The sequence below is a fragment of the Simochromis diagramma genome, unplaced genomic scaffold (genome assembly GCF_900408965.1).
Source record: "Simochromis diagramma unplaced genomic scaffold, fSimDia1.1 OVJJ01000387.1, whole genome shotgun sequence".
In the NCBI taxonomy this organism is placed as follows: Eukaryota; Metazoa; Chordata; class Actinopteri; order Cichliformes; family Cichlidae; genus Simochromis; species Simochromis diagramma.
This window is the reverse complement of record NW_024387152.1, coordinates 3207808-3232068: the sequence shown is the minus strand read 5'-3', so window position 1 is coordinate 3232068 and position 24261 is coordinate 3207808. Positions and strand designations below refer to the sequence as shown.

Sequence of the window (24261 nt, the reverse complement as noted above, 5' to 3'; positions counted from 1 at the left end):
ATCAGTTTGGCATTTTGGGAAATATGCTTGTTTGTTTTTGGGCTCAAAGTTGGATGAGAAAATTGATACCATTCTCATGCCAGTACCTAAAGTTACTGCGAGCATCTGGTTAACTTAAAGACTGTAAACAGACTTCCTGGCTCTGTCCAAAGACAGCAGCCACCTAAAAGCAGCTCCAAACATCCCTATTTAACACATCGTATCTGCTTTTTTAAAATCTGACGAAACACTGGTTGGTAGGATGTATTGATCTTCTAATTTAGCGTTCAGCCACAAAATTAATAACATATTTCCCCAAAATTCTGGACTCTCTGTTAAAATGCTGGTACAGAAGTAATGAAATTGGAGCTTTTATTGATTTTTATAGATTTGTTTGATAAAGCAAACAGTAATCCATGTGAACGGGAGGGCTTTTTTCCAGGGAAACATGTAGATCTGTTAGTTTGATTTGATAATTTTTTTCATGTGCTTGTAAATAAGATGTATGGTGATTTAAAGTGGACCTACTATGCTTATTTCTAGCTCCACGCTTTAATTCTTGGACTCTGAGTTCTAGTTTAAGCTAATCTTTACTGTTTTGTTGGATTATGCTGGGGCTTTGTGCGACCCCCGAATGCATCAAGCTGTTGCATTCCTCCCTTTATACAAGCTTTCTTTTGATTGGCTGTCCTTTGCAAACAAAAGGTGGGTGGAGCTTCTGTGCATTTAGATATCTTGAAATCCTTGAAAAAACTGCCAGAAACAGAGCATTTACCTGCTTTAAGCCTGAGGTTTTTGCTCTTACATAGCATGAACATCAGCTGCTGTAACAGCACATGAGGAAGTAAAGAAAATTATAATAGGTCCCTTTAAACACGAGCAGCTCCTTACATGTCTGGTTTGACGGAGCTTTTAGTAAGATTATTTGAAAGTCTAAATTAAGATCATAATTTATCGAAAGCTTGTAGCAGGTCAAGCCTGCTGTACGTGTAGTGGGTGAACAGTAAAAATGGGGCGTGGGCGATCCTGCCTCCATCTTTGAGTTCCTCGTGGATCTGTGCGAATGCTGCCAGAGGAGGCTGGTCTGGAAGGTAAAGCGATTTTGTCTTTAGTGGATGAGACAGACTACAGGGTCGCGGTATGGGGAGTCAGTGCTTTCCTAATGACACCTTACACAAGACAGTTCAAGAAAGTGCCCACACCGGCACTGGCATTGAATTGCTTCTGTTCAGCCTTGGAGTTTAAATGACCTGCATGTGGTTTAATGCCCCCCTGCCTGTGCCTCTGTCCCTCTCATGGCCTCTCGTTGTGCTGCTGTGCTCTTTTCCTTATGGATTTCCTCTCACTTATAGAAAGTCTTCCCCCTCTTTTTTTACTTCATCCGTCATTGGCAATGAAATGCTAATTTCTTCTGTTGAAGAGCCCATTATTTGGATTTGAGATCTGTTGCAATAATCTGAAAAGAGTGGGAAGGCTCCTGAATATTTCCTGTTTGTTGTTTCTAGAGATGTTCTGTATGTAAACTCCCAGTTTTGTCCAAAATGTATTACTACCCATATCTAAAATTTATAGTATTTTACCAGTTCAGATTTTTATTTATAAAATGATCCCTTTTGTTTTGATGTTGAATTTAGTTAAAAATGAACATTTAGTTGTATATTCAAGTCGATGACAATACATCTATTATTTCTATTTATAATTAAATTCAGTGGGAAGGTTTTCAAATGTAGTCTCAGCCAGATTTTTATGAATATCTTAAGATGCAGGGATTTACGGGCTTCGTCCCAGTGACAAATTTAAAAAGATGAGCTCTAGTAGCAGCTGACACTCCAGAGATTAACACATGGGACATGAGGAGCTCCTGCATCACCTGTGTGGTTTGTGAATGTGTGTGTGTGTGTGTTTGTGTGCGTGCGCATGTGTGATTGTGGCTGGCCTGCAGGCCTGAAGACCATTGTGGGTGCCCTGATCCAATCTGTGAAGAAGCTTTCGGATGTGATGATCCTGACCGTCTTCTGTTTGAGCGTCTTTGCCCTCATTGGTCTCCAGCTCTTCATGGGTAACCTGCGCCACAAGTGTGTGTTCTGGCCAATCAACACCAACGAGAGTTACCTAGCCAACGGCAGTAAGGGCTTTGACTGGGACGAATACATCACGAACGACAGTAAGTAGAGTCAAGGCGTCACCAACGGTGACCTGGCACGGAGGTCAGAGTATGAGTCAACCCATATGCTTGAATGGGGAAACAATATGTCGTTTTGGCACTTAAAGGAATTTGTTTCAAATGAACTGAAGTCGAAATTTCTGAGTGAGCTGGAGTCAGAAATGTGCTGAATGGAGTAAATTTAGTAAATCTCGACAGAATGTGAGCGAAATGACTCAGTTTGGCAGTTTTTCTTTCTTGCTTTTTCCCCCCTCTCAGCCAACTTCTACTTCCTGCCTGGCCAGTTGGACGCTCTGCTCTGTGGGAACAGCTCAGACTCTGGGTGAGTTGCCTTCTCCACCCTTCAAAAAGAGTACCAAGATTTGCTGTAGCTCCTCTGTGCGCTTATAGTCAGACTACATTATCAGTAAATAGTGCTGACTCATTTTTGGGCTGAATGCCCTGTTCTGTCTCTATGTGTCTCTCTCTCGCTCTCTCTCCACCCCTCAGCCGCTGCCCGGAGGGCTACACATGCATGAAAGCTGGGAGGAATCCAAACTACGGCTACACCAGCTTTGACAGCTTCGGCTGGGCCTTCCTGGCTCTCTTCCGACTCATGACACAGGACTTCTGGGAGAACCTTTACATGCTGGTAAAGCAGATGTGTCCACACCTTCAGCTTGTTTCACCATGTAACAGCCCTCAGTGCTGAAATCTGATTGATATTTGGCCTTTGGACAGATTTTATCGAGGCTTCAAAGGTGTTAATTTTGATGAACATATATTATAATTCAAACAAAGTCACCAAAAGCATAGATAAATAAATAATGCTAGTCTGAAGTGCAATAGAGTGGCAGCCTGCCCAGAGTGTATCACACCTCTTGCCCTGTGACAGCTGGGATAGGCTCCGCCCCCAATAGTACAACCCTTAACTGGATAAATCAATGAAATGATTAAAAAAGGATGGTGCGATGGATGGTTTGTTTCTCATCCATTATTAGTGACAGCAGCTTTTTAAAGATTTCTTTTGCCTTTACTGGTTAGTTCACTGGTGAAGATTAGACAGGAAGAGAGGAAGAAATACAGCAGCTCAGCTGTGTGTGTGTGTGGGCACCTGCTCAACCAGTGAGCTAAACTGGTGCCTGATGACAGCAGTCTTCAACTGCACCACTAAAGCTGAAAAACTCGCCTCAAACGGTGAATGAACTGATTTTGGATAAAAATGTGACCTCACATGTCCAATTTTGCAAAAACATTTTTTAAGCGATCCAGTTGACAGACAAACCAATCGCATGGTGGAGGTGGTTATCAGCTGTCGAGTGATTTTATTACACTGCAGCACAAATGCCAATAAAAAATTGTGTACCAAACATCCTGTAATTATTCAAATTACATTATTCAAAAACTGGTGGTGGCTTCTGCATTCAGCTCTAGTTCACCTCCAAGTTTATCCCCTGTTCTCAGTCTCATGTGGATACTGTGGCCCCGTCACCGCCATCTGGTCTGTCTTGCAGGCTGTTCCACATTAAGCTTCCCTGAAATGGTGGAGACAGTCCTGCCTCCACGTACAAGTGGAAGGAAGGAAGCATGAAATATTAAGGGCTGAGGATTACAGTATGACCAATGAGAGCGATGAGACCTGATGAGAGCATCCTGGCACATATTTCTATTTTCGCTCTCATCTTTGAAATTCAGCTTCCAACTGCAGGCTCTCGCTCATACTGTACGCCGTATGTGTAGAATAATCATTACGTAGCCGCTTTTGGTTTGGTGTAAGGACATTAAGTAATAAAACGCCTTCCTATGGATCATGTTTGTTTCTCAGTACTGAGCATTTTGTTATATATGTAAGATTTAGTGATTTGTGCCACTAAAATAGAACGTTTGAGCCAAATGTCCTGCACGCACTTCTCAGCATCACGTCAACTGCATGCATAATTGATGGGTGAGGATATTTCACTTCTCTACCTGCTAGAGTCCTTTTTCTCTCCTTCTTGCTGCCTGAAGACGTATTTCATTTTTTGATGAGGTGCATGAGCGAGAACATTTTAAGTCAAATTTGGGATCCTTTCATGGTGACTATTCGTTTGCTGGTTTATCTAAACCTAAAAATATAACAGCGCGAGAATGACTTTAACCATTGTATGTTAGCATGAAGACAAAGTGAGACCAATGAGCTTTCTCGTTTGTGTGTTCATCTGTGCAGCTGTACCTCTGCTGCTCAGTCTCCTCACTTCTCATCTCCAGTGGGCATAGCGTCCAAATCTGTAGAAATAGTTTGGCTATTCACAGTGAGCGTGCAAAGTAGGTCAGTTCTTTCTGATGAACAATACAGTCTCACATGGAGGGTTTTAATGAGCACAAAGTATAAAATCATTTACTTAATTTATTTCCACACATTATTTTCACATCAGAAACAGACAAATGAAATCGTGTGAGCTGTTTTAAGTTAAGATTTGACTCTTCTGTCCTCAGAAGGTGAGAGACATTTACCCTCCTCACTTGAGGCTTGCATTCATTTTTGCCCCCAGGAATGCTCAGACCAGTGTACGTCTTCTATTTCTTTCTGATGAGTCATATTAAGAGATGAGCAGTGAGGCTGACGTTGATTGTGGCGTTGAAGTCATGTATCAGATCTCACGGGTCTGCTGTTTTCTTCCTCTCTCTCCCCGGACCTCTGTGGCACTGCCTCCTAACAGACCCTCAGGGCGGCAGGGAAGACCTACATGATTTTCTTTGTCTTGGTGATCTTTGTGGGTTCTTTCTACTTGGTGAATCTGATCTTGGCTGTGGTAGCCATGGCCTATGAGGAGCAGAATCAGGCCACCATGGAAGAGGCCGCGCAGAAGGAAGAAGAATTCAAGGCCATGCTGGAGCAGCTAAAGAAGCAGCAAGAAGATGCTCAGGTGAGTCCTCTGCAAGTTGAAGGCAAAACTTTTGTGTCAAAATATCGTTCTGACTTCACTCGCGTGCTCGTTTCTCGGTAGACGGCTGCAATGGCAACCTCTGCAGGCACAGTGTCGGAGGATGCGGTTGAGGACGATGGAGGAGGGCGTCTTTCCTGCAGTTCGTCCGAGATGTCGAAGCTCAGCTCCAAGAGCGCTAAAGAGCGCCGCAACCGTAAGAAGAAGTGGCGGCAGAAGGAGCAGGAGAAGGAGAAAGGCGACAGCGAGAAGTTTGTCAAGTCAGAGTCGGACGATGGCAGCAAAAGGAGCCGCTTCAGATTCCCCGATAACCGCCTGGGCCGAAAGTCTTCCATCATGAACCAGGTGGGGAAGATATTCCCTTTTGTTAGCAATGATCGGATGCTGACATTTTGATTGAAAGGAAAATTTAAGCTAAATTATAACGAGATATAAACTGTTAGTAATTTTACACGATAAACAGAATTTGCAGCTCAAGAATAAAAACACTGAATTTGACAAACTCTTCTCTGGGGATGAGTATTTCACTCATGATCATGCTGTGATGTAGATTTTTTCACACATGTTGGGGATGGTACTAGAAGTCTTGCAGGAAAAAGAAAATCTAAAATCACCAACATATAAGAAAATATCTACATGGCCAGCGTAAAGCTGTATGAGGCCTTTTGTGCCAAAATGAGACCAAATGAAACTCAAACAACACACAGAATTAGAACAGACACCTTTTCATGTCTATGAATAGAATATAGACGTCAGTAAGTCACATGGCTGCAGGGACGGCATTTTTACTACTTTTCATTTTCAGTGTGTGAAATATAAGATTGCACTTACAGAGCAGCGTGTAGTGAAGCACATGTCCAGGGGCCTCAGTGGGGGTTAAGCCTAGGCATAGATAGTGTACAAAGGCGTGAAATGGTGTGCCTTAAAATGTATGTGTGTGGATCGGCCTCATATCCTACCTCCACATGTGCAAATTCTACCATAAATGGTTGATGCAAAGGGCCTCATAATTGGCTAAATCAGAAATGAGCGACCTTATTTATTTGTGATTTGCATCCATACATTCCCAGCAGGTCCCTGAGGTCATGTGACCAGGGCTTGCTGGTTGTCAAACACACGAGGCGACAGAGCTTTTGTAACTGTGGCCCCCAAACTGTGGAACTCTCTCCCTTTGAGCCCGAGATCTGTGGACTCAGTGGTCGCTTTTAAAAAACAGCTAAAAAATCATCTTTTTAAACTTGCTTTTGGTTGATTTTTATTTTTATGTTTTAGCTTCTGTGGCGCACTTAGTGATTGTTATCTTGAAAGGTGCTATATAAATACAATTTTACTTTTTTTTTACTAATTGCTTGGTTTTCCAGTCAAACATTCCTCTGGGATTACCTGAGCATTCATTGCAGCTCTATGTGTTGCAGCAGCATTTATTTGTTTTACAGGAATCAAGCTGACTGATTTAAAGCTTGTCAAAATGATTGTGATACCACTTGCCTGAGGATGTCATTTAAGGGTAGAAATTGATCTTTTCTTGCCTGAACTTGGCCTGCAGTATGATTGAGGCTCTGGTGAGGGTACGCATCGGCTTTATTCACAGACAGCAAATTTACGTAGTCAATAAATGAGACAACCGGAGGAGGCTTTATGGCACTCACTAACTTGGTGATACGGTGGACTACTGACTCTTCTGCGGTTCTCTAATTTTGTATCATCTGTCTTAGATCTCGACAAGCAATGACATTCATGAAAATCTGGTAGTCTGATTAATGGGAGGTAAAACTATCAATGAAAGGAAGCCAGATGTCCTTTAACAGTTTGGCTCAGTCTTCTGTGAGCGAAGTTTTTAGTTTAGAGATTTTAGTTACAGCTGCAACTTAAGGGCGCTCACAGAACAACTTAAAATAACACTGCTAAATACTTGGATCACTTAATCGAAGTTAATATGTGTGTTAGTGAAAAAGTGCATCATGAAGTCAGACTAACAATTGTGGTTGCTTCAGCTTAGGAGGTAATGCAGGTCATCTGTTAGTTTGATGGTTCGATTCCTTGCTTCTCCAGTGTGCATGGGTAAGATACGTCGGCTTATAACTGTGTGGTTAGATAGAAAGTGTTTGTGTCAGTGGATGATTGAGGCATGTCGTGTTGGAGTGTTCAGATAGAATAGAGAGGTGTGATATAAGAACCGGTCTATCTGCATCATTACAGATAAAAAGATTCCTCTCATTGACCACCTCACCTTCAGTTTCCATTTCCTCTTTCTTGCGTACTCGTAGGTCAACGGTTCCACAGAGATGCTCGCATTTTCCTGGCCCCTTTTTCTGGATATCAACTTTTGTGCTGGAAGTGGTGTGCGCCTCATTTTGGCCTGTTTTTGTGTGTACCCAACGTTGATGTATGAGGCCTCATTTTCAGAATTATTTACACAAATCTGTAACAGGGAGCAGTCCTGCTGCTGTGCTTAGACCGTGCTGGAGCTTCGCTGACTTTTAATTTTTTTGTGTTTTATGGAGAAGTATTCAGCTGACGAGTTAACGAGGCCTACGGGCCTTATGTAACGCTTTTCAACACGCCTGTGAAAATCCTTCATGTGACATGCAATGGTTCCTTTGCGCTTTTCACTCATCTTCTACACAACCAGAGGGCTATTGTCAAAACATTTGATTTCCCGTGAGCTAGCATACTTTGTGTAGAGCTAAAAAAATAGCTGGATCAATGCTAGCTACATTCCAGATTGTTGCTGTCGTGACTCATGTTCAGATTGTACTTGTCTCAGACGCCTGTATCTCTGTCCTGTGTGTGTGTGTGTGTGTGTGTGACCTTGACACTGAAGCATATCACTAACCTAATTATCTAGTTCTTGTTTATTTAGTCAGAAGAATATGGCTCCTCGTGGGAAGGAGCCCTTGCTGCATTAAATTTCCCACAGATGTTGGCTTTCATCTTGTCCTCTGGAGTTGATGGGCCCAGAAGGGCCCAGGGCTCCGTCACACAAATATCTCCTCTTCTCATCCTTTTTTCTATTTCCTTCCTCCAGTCTCTCCTGAGTATACCGGGCTCACCCTTCCTCTCACGCCACAACAGCAAGAGCAGCATCTTCAGTTTTAAGGGCCGCAGCAAGGACGTGGGCTCGGAGAACGAATTCGCCGACGATGAGCACAGCACCGTCGAGGAGTGCGAGGAGCGGCGAGGCTCCCTGTTCAGCCCGTACCGGCGGAGCAGCTACACTGGCTTCCATGGCAAGAGGAACAGCACGGTGGACTGCAACGGCGTGGTGTCGCTCATTGGCCCCGGGCCCGGTGGACGCCTTCTGCCTGAGGTGAAAATAGATAAGGCAGCTACTGACGAAAGTGTAAGGAAGTCAATGAGTAGACCTATCTAGGCATGGCCCCCCTCTCGTCCGTTACGTTTCTTTCTGGCTCTCTATCCTCTACTGTCATCTTTGCAAGTCCGTATGTATCTCTTGGCTAAGCGCTCGCGCCTCCCCTCCCCCAGCCCCTGCAGTGTATGCTGCCCTCCAACTGTAGGCAAAGGATGGGAAAATAAACGTGATTATAGCATTTATACTTAAACCAACCTTTCACAAGTTAGCTTCATACTTGGTCTATCAGTGACTTCCAGGCAATTTTACTGTTTGAAATGAATGATGACTGTTAATGTTTTGAATATGTCAGCATCAAACTTATAACTCATAAAGTACCTGCACTCAAAATCATTCAGCTGCTCACTGACCCGTTAGTGTACAGATCAGAGAAAGAAGTAACACACAGTTTTGTGTTTTAAGTTCCCGTTCACACACTAGCAGTAATGAAACACAGTTTTTGTTAACAAATGGCATATAATGATTGGTTAACATGCTCCAGTGTGTTGATGTGTTCCTCCAGGCATCCGGGTCCTCTGCTAGCCTGTGTGGGTAGATCTGCAATAGAAGCCGGAGGAAACAGAGGGGACCAGCTTTATAGAGCCACAGACAATTTTATCTGCTTCCCTAATTCCCTGATTCCATCCCAGAGTATATGTATCTAGCTATCTACATAAATATATATGTATAAATATATAAAAGTAACACACCATCCTATTAGGCTTTCAAAAAATACTTTAAGAAATGAAGGAGGGCTGCTGTCCTTGTCTGTCTATACCTTTCTATGTTTTCCAGTCTCTCCCTGGTCAGCATTAGCAAATTAGTTGTGCGTCATTCTAGTTAGCATGGTAGATTTAAACCCCAAATTAGAACAAGCATGATGTAGACAAACCAAACTTTGGTTATGATGTCTGTTATTTCCTCTCCTTCTCTTTGACTTGGAGCATGCTCATGCATGACAACTGGATGAATTTGAACTACCTGCCTTCATATGACCTATTTACAATGCTCTTGACTTGATGGTTGCAATATAAGTTGTATGGTTTCAAAATAGGAAGATACAGTAGCATCAATTTGCAAGTTTGTGTTAAAAATGGCCAGATTTGGGAGACATTTTGTAAAATAACCTCATGATTATATTGCAATGGCAGCAAAGCCTCCATTATTGCATGACGGGACTGAGAATGCATTCATGCAGAAGCAGTTCTCCTCGCACAGTGTCTCACAATCCATTTTTTATCTAATTGGGATGAGCTAATTACATTCAAACACAATTAGGTCAAGTAGCCCTAGACCACTGCTCCCACTTTGGCTGAAACCTGCATGCATTTACAGCATACACACATCTTCCTTGAAACCAGCATACAAGTAGACGAGAATGAAACGTGCCCTGACCCCCACCCCAAAAATTCTGATCCTCGACTACTTTTTCCTGCCGTTGCTGTCGTGCACTTCCCTCCGCCGGCCACCGGTGGTGATGTGGGATGGTGTTCATGTCCTCTCCATGGGTGCTTGATTCTTCCTCTCCTCCTGACAGCCGACTACTGAGGTTGAGGTGAAGAAGAAGCTGTCGGGCTCCCTGATGGTGTCTGTGGACCAGCTCAATACCTCCTTTGGGCGGAAAGAGCGGGCCAACAGTGTCATGAGCGTCATTACCAACACACTAGTGGAGGGTACTGCCACTTTAACCCAGCTATTTAACCTGCTCTCTCATTATTCTTTAACTAGGGCTGCTCTTCATTGTTTGATTAGTTTGACATGAATTTCCTGCTTATCTGCTTTGCATATTCAAAAGTACCAGATACATACATTGCATAAAATTTTTTTCTATCCTATTATACCATTGCATGCAGTTTGCTGAGCACGCAAGTATGTTTGGTTTTGATGTATGATCCGCGCTATGTCTTCAGAACTGGAGGAGTCTCAGCGCAAGTGTCCCCCATGCTGGTATAAGTTTGCTAACACATTCCTGATCTGGGAGTGCAGCCCCAAGTGGATTAAGATCAAGGAGATTGTGAACCTTATAGTCATGGATCCCTTTGTGGACCTGGCCATCACCATCTGTATCGTCCTAAACACCCTCTTCATGGCTATGGAGCATTACCCCATGACCCCTGACTTTGAAGATATGCTGTCTGTAGGAAATCTGGTGAGTGGATTTTTGTTGTTGTTGTTGTTTTTATCTGGAATTCTTGTAAATGATCTTCTCTGCTTCTTCTCAGTAGCTCACAGAAAGGTTTTATTTATGGGACTGTAATTGACAGGGAAAAAAAACATTCCCAAACCCCCCGCTGCTTCCTAGTATTCGTGGATTTTTCTTTACATACATGCACACACATGTTCCATTCTTCTTCTCCCGTCTCTCTCGCTGTACTCTGGTTCAGTGGATGCACCTGCTTCTCTGCTGGTTGGCTGACTGGTTGGAGGGCGGTGTTAATAATTCATGAAGGCTGATCGATGAGCTCTTCTAAAATGGTGCCTAAATAATTTCTGAGACATGGTTGTTTTCATTAAAAGCTTTGTTTTTCTTTAAGAAACGGAGTAAATCAGAGTACTGGCACCATTTCACATAAGTTAACACATATTGTTGTACGCTCTTTTATATACAGTTTTGTGTGTATGTCTGTTTCGTATTAATTTACAATTGAAAAAGCAGTGAAATGTGTTCTTTCCAGTTGTGGTTCATAAAAATCTACTTGAAAAGACTAATGGGTGGTACAGGTGGAGGTTTCTAGGTCACCTTGATGCAATATGAGTCATCATCCTGCGCGCCAATGAACACGCAGTCTGACAAACTCACGAGGGTGTATACAGGTCGATTTGAGTTCGAGTTCATACCACCCGAGTGGATTAAATTCAGAGAATCAAGATGTCATGGAAGTGCAGACTTTCATCTTTAATTCAAGGGGTTTGACTAAAGAACTACATTAACTGTTCAGGAATTACATTTTTATACACAGCTCAAAAGTAATTGGACAACTATGTGGCAAATAATTTCATGGCCACATGAGGCCTGTTCCCTCGTTATTTATGATTATTTGAATTAAGCACATAAAAGATCAGGAGTTGATTCCAAGTGTTGAACTTGCATTTTGTAGCTGTTTGCTGTTATCCTCAGTATGAGGTTGATGTTTGTGAAAGAAAACAACCCATAAAAATCTAGTAAGAATGAATGCAGTGTCAACTCAGCAACACCAAAAGACCACAGAAGATAACCGAAGTGCATGATGACAGAATTATTTCCATGATTAAAAAAAAAAAATTCATAATGTTTATTTCAATTAAAACAAAACTCTCGAGGTAGCATGTGTATCACACTTGAGGTCTACAATCAACCCAAGTCTTCATGAAGGGGAATACAGAGAGTTCACAGCAAGGTGTAAACCACAGGTTACACTCGGGACCAGGAAGGAACGATGCCAGAAAACGTCTACGAGTTCAGAATTTTATTTTATTTTTTTGACAAATAAACTTGTAGTAGAATGAGTGCAGGAGAGAAACACCTCATGATCTGAAGTACGCTACACAACCTGTCAAACATGGTGGAGGCAGTGTTATGGCATAAGCATGCACGGTTGTTAGTGGAACTGGGTCACTAGTGTTTGCTGGTGATGCGACTGCAGATAGAAGTCGCATGCTGAATTCTGAAATGTTGCAGAACTGATCAGGCAGCACTTCAGAGTGTAAATCGATAAAGCAAGAGTTTCTCAAAGCAAAGAAATGGGATATTCTTCAGTCAAATCAGCAACCAGATCTCAGCCCAATAAATCAAAGGAAAAAAATAATGCAGAAAGAGCCACAAACCCACCTGGTCTAACAGAACATCTGAAGAGAGAAAACACAGCATTTGGTCATATCCATGATTTATAGACTAAATCCAATTAGTTTGAAATCTCTGAAAACAGGGGACTATAAACATAAAGATATCTGTCATTTCTTAAAAAGCAATATTTGATCTAAAGCTGAAAGTCTACACTTCAGGCACATCTTGGTTGTTTTATTTAAAATTTACTGTGGTGGTTGTGCTGAGGCAAAATGACAGAATAAGTGTCATTGTCCAAAAACATGTATGGCCTACATGACTGTATGTTCGCTATGTGGTCTGTGTGATTGAAGGCAGCCATCAGTGATCTATTAAAGATGAGAACAAACAAGTGCCGTTTTATCCTCAGTGACTGCAGAGCAGCTGACACATGCACGGACATTAACTAGATGTGCTTCCTCTGTAAATAATCTATTTGTGTTCAATTGCAGAAGCTGAGAGTACTAACCTAATGCATTTTTCTGCAGAACAAATATGTCGGTTCTTTTACTACTCATTATGCTTTACATTCTGTTATATATGTTTAGAAGCCAAGTTAAATTTATCCTCCTTCTCGCATGTCAGGTTTTCACGGGGATCTTCGCAGGAGAGATGCTTTTCAAGCTTGTAGCTATGGATCCGTACTACTACTTTCAGGAGGCCTGGAACTGTTTCGATGGATTCATTGTGACTCTGAGCTTAGTGGAGCTTGCTCTGGCTGACGTTGAGGGCCTCTCAGTCCTGCGGTCATTCCGATTGGTAAATATCTATCTTTGCCTAGAAAAGTAGAGTTGAGATTGTATCATTGCATCATGTTGTCGTGTGTTATCATGCACATTCTGCACATCGAACAATACTTCTCCACTGATGCAGTGTCAGTGTTTAATCTAGAGCTGTTTGCACATATTTAACTCTTCCAAAAAACAAAAACAAAAAAACCTCCCAAAAACTGGCGTATGTGTCAAAAACTCACAGCATCGCAAATTCTCTGTAGAAGTCGGAACCACCGATGTGGATATTTTAGGAGTTACTGCAAGATAAACCAGGCTGGCAGATCTCAAACAGGTTCTCAAACCTGTCAGAAAGTGGGTTGTTTTTCGATAAGCACGAAGACAAAACCGGCTCTGCACTGGTACTGCATCTGAGGCAAACGAGGCAAAAGTAAAATCTGTGTTTATTTAAACATTGCTGTATATTTATGCTATTTTTACTCTGCTGAATCGAAGCAACAAGTTCGTAAAGATGGGATGTTATGACTAAAACATAATCCTCCTACTCTTTCCTCCCACTTCAGCTCAGAGTGTTTAAGCTGGCCAAGTCGTGGCCCACTCTCAACATGCTGATCAAGATCATTGGTAACTCAGTGGGAGCCTTGGGAAATCTGACTCTGGTGCTGGCCATCATTGTCTTTATCTTTGCTGTGGTGGGCATGCAGCTGTTTGGGAAGAATTACAAAGACTGTGTGTGTAAGATCTCTGCTGAATGTGAGCTGCCCCGCTGGCACATGAATGACTTCTTCCACTCCTTCCTGATCGTCTTTCGTGTCCTGTGTGGTGAGTGGATCGAGACCATGTGGGACTGCATGGAGGTGGCCGGCCAGGCCATGTGCCTAATCGTCTTCATGATGGTCATGGTCATCGGTAACCTGGTGGTGAGTGTCCCATGTTGTTAGCTGGAAACTGTTAATGGGAGTTCACACATGACTCAGGTGCACTGTTCTTGACACAGTTTGAGAGACGTCCAGAAGGTAGAGCAAAGCGAGTGGACGTTTCAAAACTTCAGGCAGAATTCAGTAAAGTGTTTGGTATGAAAACTGCACTTCTATTCTTTGTTACTTTAATGATGAAGGTTTAGAAGCTCTGTAGAGTTACAGGGGAGGAAGACAACAAGCCTAAACCTTTTACACATGACTTTCACTGCCAATAACTAGCTGTGTGACTGTTAAAACACACGTAAGTCTACTTAGACAGGGCTTTCCGCTCAGGGTCCCAATACAAACTCACATCACTGTTGCATAGTTCATAGCGTTTGGACCATAAATAAGGTCTATGACTGCGACATATGACATCAACTTTTCTTCCATTTTTGCTTTATTGGATGCCTCATTTGTACCGCCCACTTGAATCACAGTTATCTCACTGACTAAAGTTAATCAATGGAAATAATGGAATTCAAGGTGCCCAATGAAAAAATGCCCCTTTTAGCTCTCTAATGTAATGCGGTCAGAAATTGAGAATTTAGCAACAACATCCGATTACTTGTTTCCTTTTTTCTTTTTCACACGTATATGAATTAAAAAAAAGTTCATTAGCATCACAAGTAAAACAGGAAGAAACAATGTGTATGGAATATTTGATATTCATAGCATATTACACTGTATGTAATGGGGGAACCCAATGTGGAAGACCCGCATTCTATCACTTGACCAGCAGGGGGCGACTCCTCCAGTTGTAAAATAAGAAATGAACGTATAGAAGTTTATTTATAAAAAGACCCCCCTTTTCACTTTATTACTTCATAGATTCATTACCTAATAGAGCTCATAATGTCAGTGTGTAATTTAATCTTCAATACAGTAAATGTTAAATCAGAACATGGCATGATTTAGGGTGTGGCTTGTAAATCACAAGGTGCTACCTTACAAGTGTGCAGTTGGTTACTCGGATTCCCTCCTGCTCCCTTCAAAACTGCCATTTTTTATGTATTTGTTTTTCATTTACTCTTTAAAGGTTTTGAACCTGTTCCTTGCCTTGTTGCTGAGCTCATTCAGTGCTGACAACTTGGCGGCGACAGATGATGACGGTGAGCCGAACAACCTGCAGATTTCTGTCATGCGCATCAAGAAAGGCATCGCATGGATAAAAGCCAAGATGCGATTACTGATGGCCAGTCTGCTGAGGAAACCACCGATGGAAGATGAGCAGAAGCCTTTGGAAGACATGTACGACAAGAAACTGAACTGTATCGCTAATCACACTGGGGTGGACATTAACCGTGACCTGGACTATGCCAAAAATGGTAACGGCACTACCAGTGGTATTGGCAGCAGCGTGGGCAAGTACATGATCGACGAAGACCACATGTCCTTTATCCACAACCCAAATCTGACCGTTTGCGTACCAATAGCTGTGGGAGAGTCCGACTTTGAGAACCTCAACACAGAGGACTTCAGCAGCGAGTCAGACAATGAGAACAGCAAAGAGGTGAGTGTAAACAGCTAGGACAGGGTCGCATGAAAAAGAAAGCACGTCCTCTTGCAATTCTGTGATCCAGGTTCATCAAGTACATACAACCTGATTACAAAACATGACATATTAAACTGTTGCATTGTTTAACATAGATTAAGCAAAATGCAGAAGCACTGTGTGAAAAACTAAGTGCACCCTTACTGCTTTCATAGAAATTAAGAGGATAAGCAGCAGCTGGGTGCAGCAGGAGTTTGCTGGTCTGGAGCATTCAGGTGTTTGTTCAAGGGGGAAAGACATCATCGTTACATCATTACAGATCTCAGAGTAGCAACTGTTGCTGTCCATCAGTCTGGGAAGAATATTTGCCATTTCAAAGGCCTTGCATCCAACCCTACAGTAAGAAAGCATTCAAGTGAATTGCTAATCTTGCCAGGAGTGGATTTCCCAGCATATTTAACACACGGTCAGACTGTGGAATACTAAAACTGCATAAAGCCCAAGAGCCACATCTCAGACTCTACAGATCTAATGTATGCTAAATGTTAAAGTTTATGGCATTAAAATTGGGAAAAGACTAAACAAATATGGTGGTTTGGAAGGTTTGCCAGGGGAAAGCCTTTTCTCTCTACGTGAACATGGAAACACAGCTTAGGTTAGCAAAGTCAAATCTAAACAAACAAAATGACAATTGGACAGATAAGACCACATGATGACCCGGGCTCCTTGCAGTCACTGAATCAACCATAAACTCATATACTGAAGTATTCTGGAGTAAAATGTGAGGCTGTCTGTCTGACAGCTGAGGCTTGGGTGATACTGGGTCATGGAATAGGACGATGATCTCAAGCATAGCAGTACCTCTGCAACCAAAAGGCTGAAAAATCTGCAAAACAAGGCCCACTCAAGTCCAAACCTCAACTGCATTGCAGTGCTGAGGCAGGATCTTAAGAGAGCTGTGCATAAATGAACCCATGCAGACCTCAGTGAACTGATGTAAGATGATATGCCTCATATCACAACGACGTGAACGACTGATAAAGTCATTCAGAAAGCAATTACTTCAGCTTTAAAGTTATTATGACTATTGAATTGTGGGGTCTATTTAGTTTTTCACAGGACTGCTTAGTGTGTATCAAATAAATACTGACATGCTGTAATCTTTTATATGTATGCATCACAGGTTGTATTTAAATAATGATTAAACCTGGTTATGGCTAATTTTTCCCATCATGTCCTGATATATAAAACTGTGAAAATGAAAGAAGGTGTACTTTCTTTTTTAACATGACTGCATATCTTATTCAGGGAGATTTTACTGAAAGAAAGAACGGCATACAAAGAAATATGTCCATGATATTCAGGCCCTTTCACTGCTTCCTAATTACATTGTCAATTTGTAAAAACTGATGCTCCACGTGTTGTTTTTGTTGTGTATAATCCTCAGCTATCCAGCACTGTGCCATTTTCTCTCTCATGCCAGTGAAAGTCTGGGTGTGGCTGGCCACTCTATGTTGCTCAGACACTAATATAACCCCATTACTCAATAGAGCCATCTAGACTGGCTTGAGCAGGCAGGCACTGCGGATGAATGGACGCTCTCTGACTTATGTGTTTTGGTGAAATGCATTTAGAAGACTTTCAGAGCAGATTATCTGACATTTGATATTCCATTTCAGTGTTCAAACGGATGATAGGTGATGTTCAAGGTTGTTATGAAGTCCATTACAATATGAAGAAAAAACACAGAAAAAAAAAGAAACAAAGATCAAAGATTTTCCATTTAAAGATAGAGCTGATGTAATTTAGAAATAACATTTCCTCAGGCTCTAAGAGGCATTATGAGTCCATCGCTTCTTGGTACCGAAATAAAACGTGAAAAGTTTCTGTATTTTGCATTTTTGTATGTTTGTTTCTATGCTTGTGAGATTGTTTTTCCACATGTGTCTGTTTCTTAATGTCAGTGTGAATTTTATTTCTGTAGCACATTTAAAAGCAACGAGGTTGATCAAAGTTCTTTGTAAAGCAAACGAGATCAAATCAATAGATCAATAAAGTAAATAAAACAAAAGAAAATATTTAAAACCAAACCCAAAACAAATAGAATAAACTATGATTAAAAACATAAATATAAAAAAAAACAAGACATCACCACATTAACAAAATGTGTTTATGCGTCTGCTTTTCTTTAGCTGGATGACACCAGTTCTTCGGAGGGCAGCACCATCGACATCAAACCAGACGTGGAGGAGGTGGTTGTGGTGGAGACGGTTGAGGAATACATGGAACCAGAGTCCTGTTGGACAGATGGTGAGACCACTGCTCCCACACCACCCATTACCTCGACTCCCCAGGGGCGGGGTGGAAACTGTAGGGCACCAGGGTTGAAGGGGAGCTTTATTATAAAATATTATTTAACCATCTGTCTATAAATCTAAGGTTTTAATAAACTAAAGTGCATTTATAGATACATTTTATATTGAACAAGAAAACAAAATGCTGGTTATTTTTGTTATTTACAGTTCATCCAGAAAGTAATCACTGTGCTTCATCGAGGTGAATTAAATTCATTTTTACCTCAAAATTCTTTGCAAATGTATTAAAAAAATGAAAAACACAAATATAACGTGTTTGCACCCTATGTTAGATAAATCTAAATCCGCATGTGAAGGCTCAACTTGGGCAAAGTTCCTTGGGTGGGCAAAATGAAAACAAAGACGTGCATTGTGGGAATTGCAGTTTGAAAATGTAAAAGCTCTTCTAAGATTTTACCAGGAAAACATGTTGAAACCTCAGACTCGAATCTCACGGCTGGTTCATTCCATCTTGTTTTGGCTCAATACATCTGCTGTTGTTTCTTCTCCTGTGCGTCCTCAGCGTGCGTGGCCAAGTATAAATGCTGTGATGTTGACATCACTATGGGATGGGGGAAGAGCTGGTGGTTCCTGAGAAAAACCTGCTACCTGATTGTGGAACACAACTGGTTTGAGACGCTCATCATCTTCATGATTCTCCTCAGCAGTGGCGCTCTGGTAAGGAGGCCTACGTTAGCATTTGCTCACACTTAAGCTAACTGTACAGTTGAATAAAAAGAGAAAATGTTAAATTCAAGAATTCCACATACTTGAACCGATGAGTGAAGTATATATTTTAGCGACTGGGGGAAATTGGAGCAAAAATAAAAAATGAATAGAAATCAAAACCAGAGTGTTTGTGACATTAAGGAGGTAACACAAGCCTATCAGTGGTGCGGTTAAATGGGATGGGAGAGGACACAGGGGATTTGGTGAGTTTGTTAAATGTGCCAAATACAAAGCACGGGTCGGATGCAGACATATAATTCTTGTGGACTTATTTACAATTTTCTTTCTTCCTGTAAATCACAGTTAGGATTCAGCCGTCGGCTGGGCTGTGGTGCCGTATACAGTTTCATTAGAAGCATCGTTAATCATCTCGTGTAATATTTCTGTCACCGTCTTCTCTCTGTAACTAATGCGTTTCCTGTTTCTCCGTAGGCCTTCGAGGATGTGTACATTGAGCAGAGGAAGACCATTCGGATCATTTTGGAGTATGCTGACCGGGTGTTCACCTACATTTTTATCCTGGAGATGTTGCTGAAGTGGGTCGCCTATGGTTTTGTCAAGTATTTCACCAATGCCTGGTGCTGGCTGGACTTCTTCATTGTGGATGTAAGTCTGGCTCTTGTTCCCTCCTGTGTGAGCTGCAGACTAGAGTAGTCACTTGCTCGGCAGCCACACCCTGGTTCAACAGCGATAGGGTGCAACAGAAACTCATGCAGGCTCTTGATCAGCAGTATCAGTATCAGATAACATATACACCAACCAGCCAAAACATTAAAACCGACAGGCTGCAACAACCATGTGATCTGCAACGCTGTTTAGGTGAGGGGAATATGTCAAAGTGCCGTCCCCCTGAATGATCAGTGTTACTCACCTCACCTAGCTTGCTTTTTAATGTCCGGGCTGGTCAGCGTATGGCTTGTACCCTTTTGTTGTTGACCGGGTGTGGTTAGGTTTGTAGGGTCAGGGTATTAACTGAATATCTGCTTCATGGATTGCAGTAGGTGAGCGGGCATCTCTTTTAACAGTAATTCCATTATACAAGGACAGTGTTTTACAAGGCTGCACTGGAGTCTGTCCATATTGAAGGCACACATGCCCGAGCCACCTTTTACCACTCCATCAAGCAGCTATTCACATATTTTACTTGGTTTATCACTGAAATGCTTGAATATGTGGAATAATTTTCTGCTTCTCAAACAAAAAACTGCTCACGCTTAGCGCCGCAAACCTGCCCGCATGTTTTTTTTCACATGCAATAAAGTGAAGTCACACACAGATATTTGGGTGTATTGATGACAATTCAAATTAGAATCAAATCAGAGCATTGTAATGATTACAATCATATTCAAGTCATGCTCAGAGCAATGGGAAGTGTCAAAGATGTGTTTTTGTTAAGCTGTCTCTGCCTGTGTTTCTGACCTTTATCCTCTCTCTCTGTGTACTGCTGTGCTCCTCGTGTCACTCAAGACTGAAAGTCCAGAACAGGAATGATTCTCCGGTCTATTCTGTGGAAGCTACACATGTAAATAAGATTTAAAGGGGACCTATTTATCCTAATGTCCTACTCATTCGTTTTTAATATTAGACTCTTATGGAGCAGCTGTGCATGAGTCACAGAATAATCTTTATTTCTTTTTATACAGGGCCTAACACAGCCCTTCAGTTTATCTTCCATCTGAAACTAGCAGTTTGGTGCTGCTTTCCTCTTAAAGCCATTTTCCTCTCGATTGGCTGCCCCTCACAAACAGAAGGTATAAACAGTAGGCGTGCGGGGGCTGCTGTACTCACAGCCAGAGCTGTGTGCCTATGCTTACAGTCACATTGGGCCAAGACTAGAAAAGGTCTGAAAATGAGTGTTTAGAGCAGTCACAGGGATTACTTCCACATAATCTCATTTTCTGAAACTTTGGCCATGTTCAATATGAGCTTTCATCATTATGAAATAGGGAAAATATAACAGGTCTGCTCTAATTTCAATGCTTTCAATTTTATATAAGATAATATTAGATGCTTCTGAGTTTCCAAATTCAGTCTAATGGGGGATAAATAAGGGTAAACGTCTGGATGTAAGATGCCTGAATGATTTGAATTTTACATGTTGATTCAGGAATTAGTCAGCACCAGGTAGCAGAGCGGGATAGAAAAAGAATTTCCTGACTTCTGACTTTCTGCTTGAACTAACCACCTCTCCACAGTGTCCAACATCTCAGCCCCCGTGAATGGACTCGTATCAGAGGTTGCCATTATAAGCTTGTGTTATTCAGACCCCCTACAGCAAATACACGCATATTATATGTATCACATCCTCTAGGAAATTCACATTAAGCCTAAACAAAGCATTTCATGTTTGTACAGTTTAAAACAGCATTCAGAAAAACAACAGAAGCTATTTATTATTGATATGTTTAATGTTGACACATAAAGCTCACATAGATCTTGTATTGATAGTATTGATTATAATCATACCACGCCGTACTGATTGTGGTTCTCGCCACTTTAGACTCCCTACCTGTAAGTGTGTTGTCTCATCACACACTCTGGGCAATGTGAGGTGCTATGTTTCCCAAGTTGTGACCATGTTTCAGAGAAGTGATGTCCCTCCTCCCTTCTTTCCCCCCATCCTCCTTTTATTCCCTCTTGAAAGTGTAACCTCAGGAATGTGGTGATATTGTGCTGAGATGTAATGATGGTGGGTGACAGGCGGCCGTTGGTAAGTTTGGTCTTCACTAGCGCTCCCCCTCCAAAGAAATAAACAAAAGAAAAAAGAAAAAAGAACCAAAGAACTTGTGCTTGATGAGTCTGGGCTGTGTCATGGCCTCCATGTGCCTCTGCCGTCCTGTGTTGTTGGGTGAAACCATCGCCATGGACTCAGAAAGCAGGGGTGGTGGTGGGGAGGGCACCATCATTAGACCAGCCTGTGACTTTTAAGAGTGTGGATGTGCTTGGCTCTTTCTATGAGTGTGTCCCTCTTCATTTCCCTCTTATGTATCTTTCTGTTTTTCATTTGATTTGTGTTTTACTGATTTTCATTCAAAATGTGTTTTGTATTTTTATTATGTGTTTATTATTATATTACGGCCACATTAAGTCAGTCTGCAGCATCGTCATCATTCATTTACTCAACTCGTTTTTCGGAAATCACAGAAGCAGATGTTTAATATTTGAATACACATTAATGTACCTTTTTGTCTTAAATAATCTGTTTATCTTACGACAGTAAAATTAGGCTAGATAACTGACACTGGGGTGTGTGAGCATCAGGGTGACAGGGGTCATACTTCATTCATCTTTCTTTTTCACTCAGATTATTATCATTGTTTTGTTGTGTTTTTCCCTTTGTTTTCAGTTGGTTTTATTTCTGTTTGGTTTGTGCTGTCGTCATCATGGGATCACAGCCCCAGATGTCATTGGCCTTGCCTTGCAGAGCTCTCTGAGAAGGACGTTGAGACACTGAGGCCGCTACCACACAGCTGGCCCAGCAGGTGGGCCAGAGGCCAGGCACCCCAAATGGGGGCTCTCCAAGGGGTCAGGCTGAAGGTGACAATTACCCCAAACACTGTAGTGCAGACTAAGGCAAAATCTTTATTTTACAGTCTCCCCCTGAGTATAGATGCTAATTCATTCAAGAGGCAAGGTTAACGATTTTTTAAAAAGTAAGTACCACAAAGTAAGCGCTTGGAGAAATGTCAATTTCTCTGTCTATTTATTTTGGTTTATTCATTTTATTTATAGTAAGAAGAAAATCTGAATACAAGCCGATGCTTTTCCTGCTGGTTTTTTCCTGTAGCTTTTATAGACTTTTAAGTCTCATGTCGTCTGTGTTGATGATGGCATCAGTCAAAATGAAGATTTTGCCTGTTATAAACCTCCCTCCGTGACTTTGGTAAGCTTTGGATGTTGTGTACTTCTTGCGGTGAGTTTGACCGGTTGGTGTCGGTGGCTGGTTGGAGGTGCTTTCACATGTGTTTACTGTTGATATTTTTCCTTATTTGTAAGGAACTGGTGCTCCCCCTGTTTTAGACCCTTCAGCATCACGGAAATTGCATTTATGGAAAGAAAAGACTTCCTGAGGGTACAATTCCTGCAAAAAAAAAAGCCAGATTCTTATACAGCTGGATACATTGGTTCCATCTTGAAAAATGTGCATCCATCCAGGCGATCCTTTTATCTTTGCGATGCTTTCCTGTGCTGAAGACATGCTATAATGGCGGCTAGGACCTTTAAGGCGACTTCATCAAGGCGCTGTCAATACTGCACTTCTGAGCACTCAAAGAACGTGAGTGCAGCTTATTGACCACACTTTCCATAGTCCATTTCCTCCTTGCTTAGCAAAACAATACTGTTTATGTGCTTAGCTTAGAATGGCTATACCACTCAGTGCTTTAAATGATTCTGTTACCAGAGCAAAATTGTATAGACATGATCTAAATTTCACAGTGATTTATTGCTACGATAAGAGTTCTGTACATTTACCACTGCTGAGCATGTGCGCACAGTTTTGTGAAGTAGTTAGTTAACTTGAGGATTAATTGCTCTTCAGCTGTGGCGATCTCTTCCTGACTGCTGCTGGGCACAATAAGGGCCCTCACCAGTTCCTTTGAGGTTGTGTGCCGTTATTGTTAACCATTGTTAACTGTGTGTAACTCGACTGTACTCTGTGTATTTTTGTCCTTTCAGTGCCATCCAGTGCTAATAACTATATCTGATGTGCCCTTAACCTCCATCCCTGTTTCTTGTGTGTGTTTCGTGTGACTGTGGCTCTCCTTTATGACTCTAAATGCTGTGTAGCAAATATGATTTGATGTCTGAGAAAGAAAATGGTAAAATGACACACTTGTACATGTTCACTTGTATTCTTTCTCTTAGGTTCCGTTAGTTTGTCTGTCTTAAATTATATGGGATTTTATGCCTCAGCCCAAGAGCGACATGGAGAGACAGTGTTAGAGGGGCAAGGGTAAGGCTCTCAAGTCTGTTGGGTTTTTAACAGGATAACCTCTCTCCTTCCCTCCCTCCCCAAATCCTCTTCCTCTGCTCTTCCAGTCCCTTCGCTTGTATCTTTACTAGATCATGTAGCACTCTTTTCTGTCTAATTGACCCTCTATTTGAGTCTTATGTCTCTACCTCCTCTCTCTCTCTCTCAACCACAAATTTCTTTGCAGGTACAAAGGACTTTTCACATCTCGTCAACTGCCCAAAAATAACAAACAATCCCTCTGGCCTACTGCTTCTAAAAATACTACGCACATAAAACCTATACTAAACACTGATCTTCTCTCTCAGTGTATATACATGTATAAATGCAATATTATACATGCATATACATGCATAGATTTATGTGTGTATGTCAAGCAACTCTCCGCCTATACCAGGGCCGTCTCTCTTCCCTAGTGAATATTCTCACTTCTAACAGTTTGGAACCTCTTTTGCTTCTCTGTTTTTGTGTAGGTGTCTATAGTCAGCCTTGTAGCTAATGCGCTGGGCTACTCCGATCTAGGGCCCATTAAATCACTCAGGACACTAAGGGCCTTGAGACCCCTCAGAGCCTTGTCACGTTTTGAAGGGATGAGGGTAAGATCCAAAGCTAAGCAGCTGATCCTTCCGCATGCCCATTCAACAGTTTAAAGCATGCTAGAACTGATCTAAAAGCAAACTAAGAAGACAAAAAAAAACAAAACAAAAAACAAAACAAATTAAAAAAAACCTCCAAAATATTGGGAGATTGTTTTTTTTAAAAGAACAGGAAATGAAATCCAAAAAGTCACCCTTCCATGCGCAATCCTGTACCATGCCTTT

The 24261-nt window shown here is 41.7% G+C and overlaps 1 protein-coding gene across 5 annotated transcripts in view; it reads left to right on the top strand.

Annotated features, from left to right (window-relative positions):
• scn8aa (sodium channel, voltage gated, type VIII, alpha subunit a) overlaps positions 1–24261 on the top strand; it is a 48140-nt gene that overhangs the window by 11588 nt on the left and 12291 nt on the right. For 3 of the 5 annotated variants that reach the window (XM_040047623.1, XM_040047619.1, XM_040047622.1), the window contains exons 7-21: positions 1922–2143; positions 2402–2465; positions 2633–2774; positions 4822–5028; positions 5110–5391; positions 8075–8389; positions 9936–10071; positions 10309–10547; positions 12786–12959; positions 13495–13851; positions 14930–15403; positions 17578–17695; positions 18263–18417; positions 18901–19074; positions 23914–24036. In XM_040047623.1, the coding sequence (XP_039903557.1) occupies positions 1922–2143; positions 2402–2465; positions 2633–2774; positions 4822–5028; positions 5110–5391; positions 8075–8389; positions 9936–10071; positions 10309–10547; positions 12786–12959; positions 13495–13851; positions 14930–15403; positions 17578–17695; positions 18263–18417; positions 18901–19074; positions 23914–24036 (3182 nt within the window). The remainder of the gene's footprint in view (positions 1–1921; positions 2144–2401; positions 2466–2632; positions 2775–4821; positions 5029–5109; positions 5392–8074; positions 8390–9935; positions 10072–10308; positions 10548–12785; positions 12960–13494; positions 13852–14929; positions 15404–17577; positions 17696–18262; positions 18418–18900; positions 19075–23913; positions 24037–24261) is intronic. The other 2 variants (XM_040047624.1, XM_040047625.1) reach the window with 1 other exon arrangement.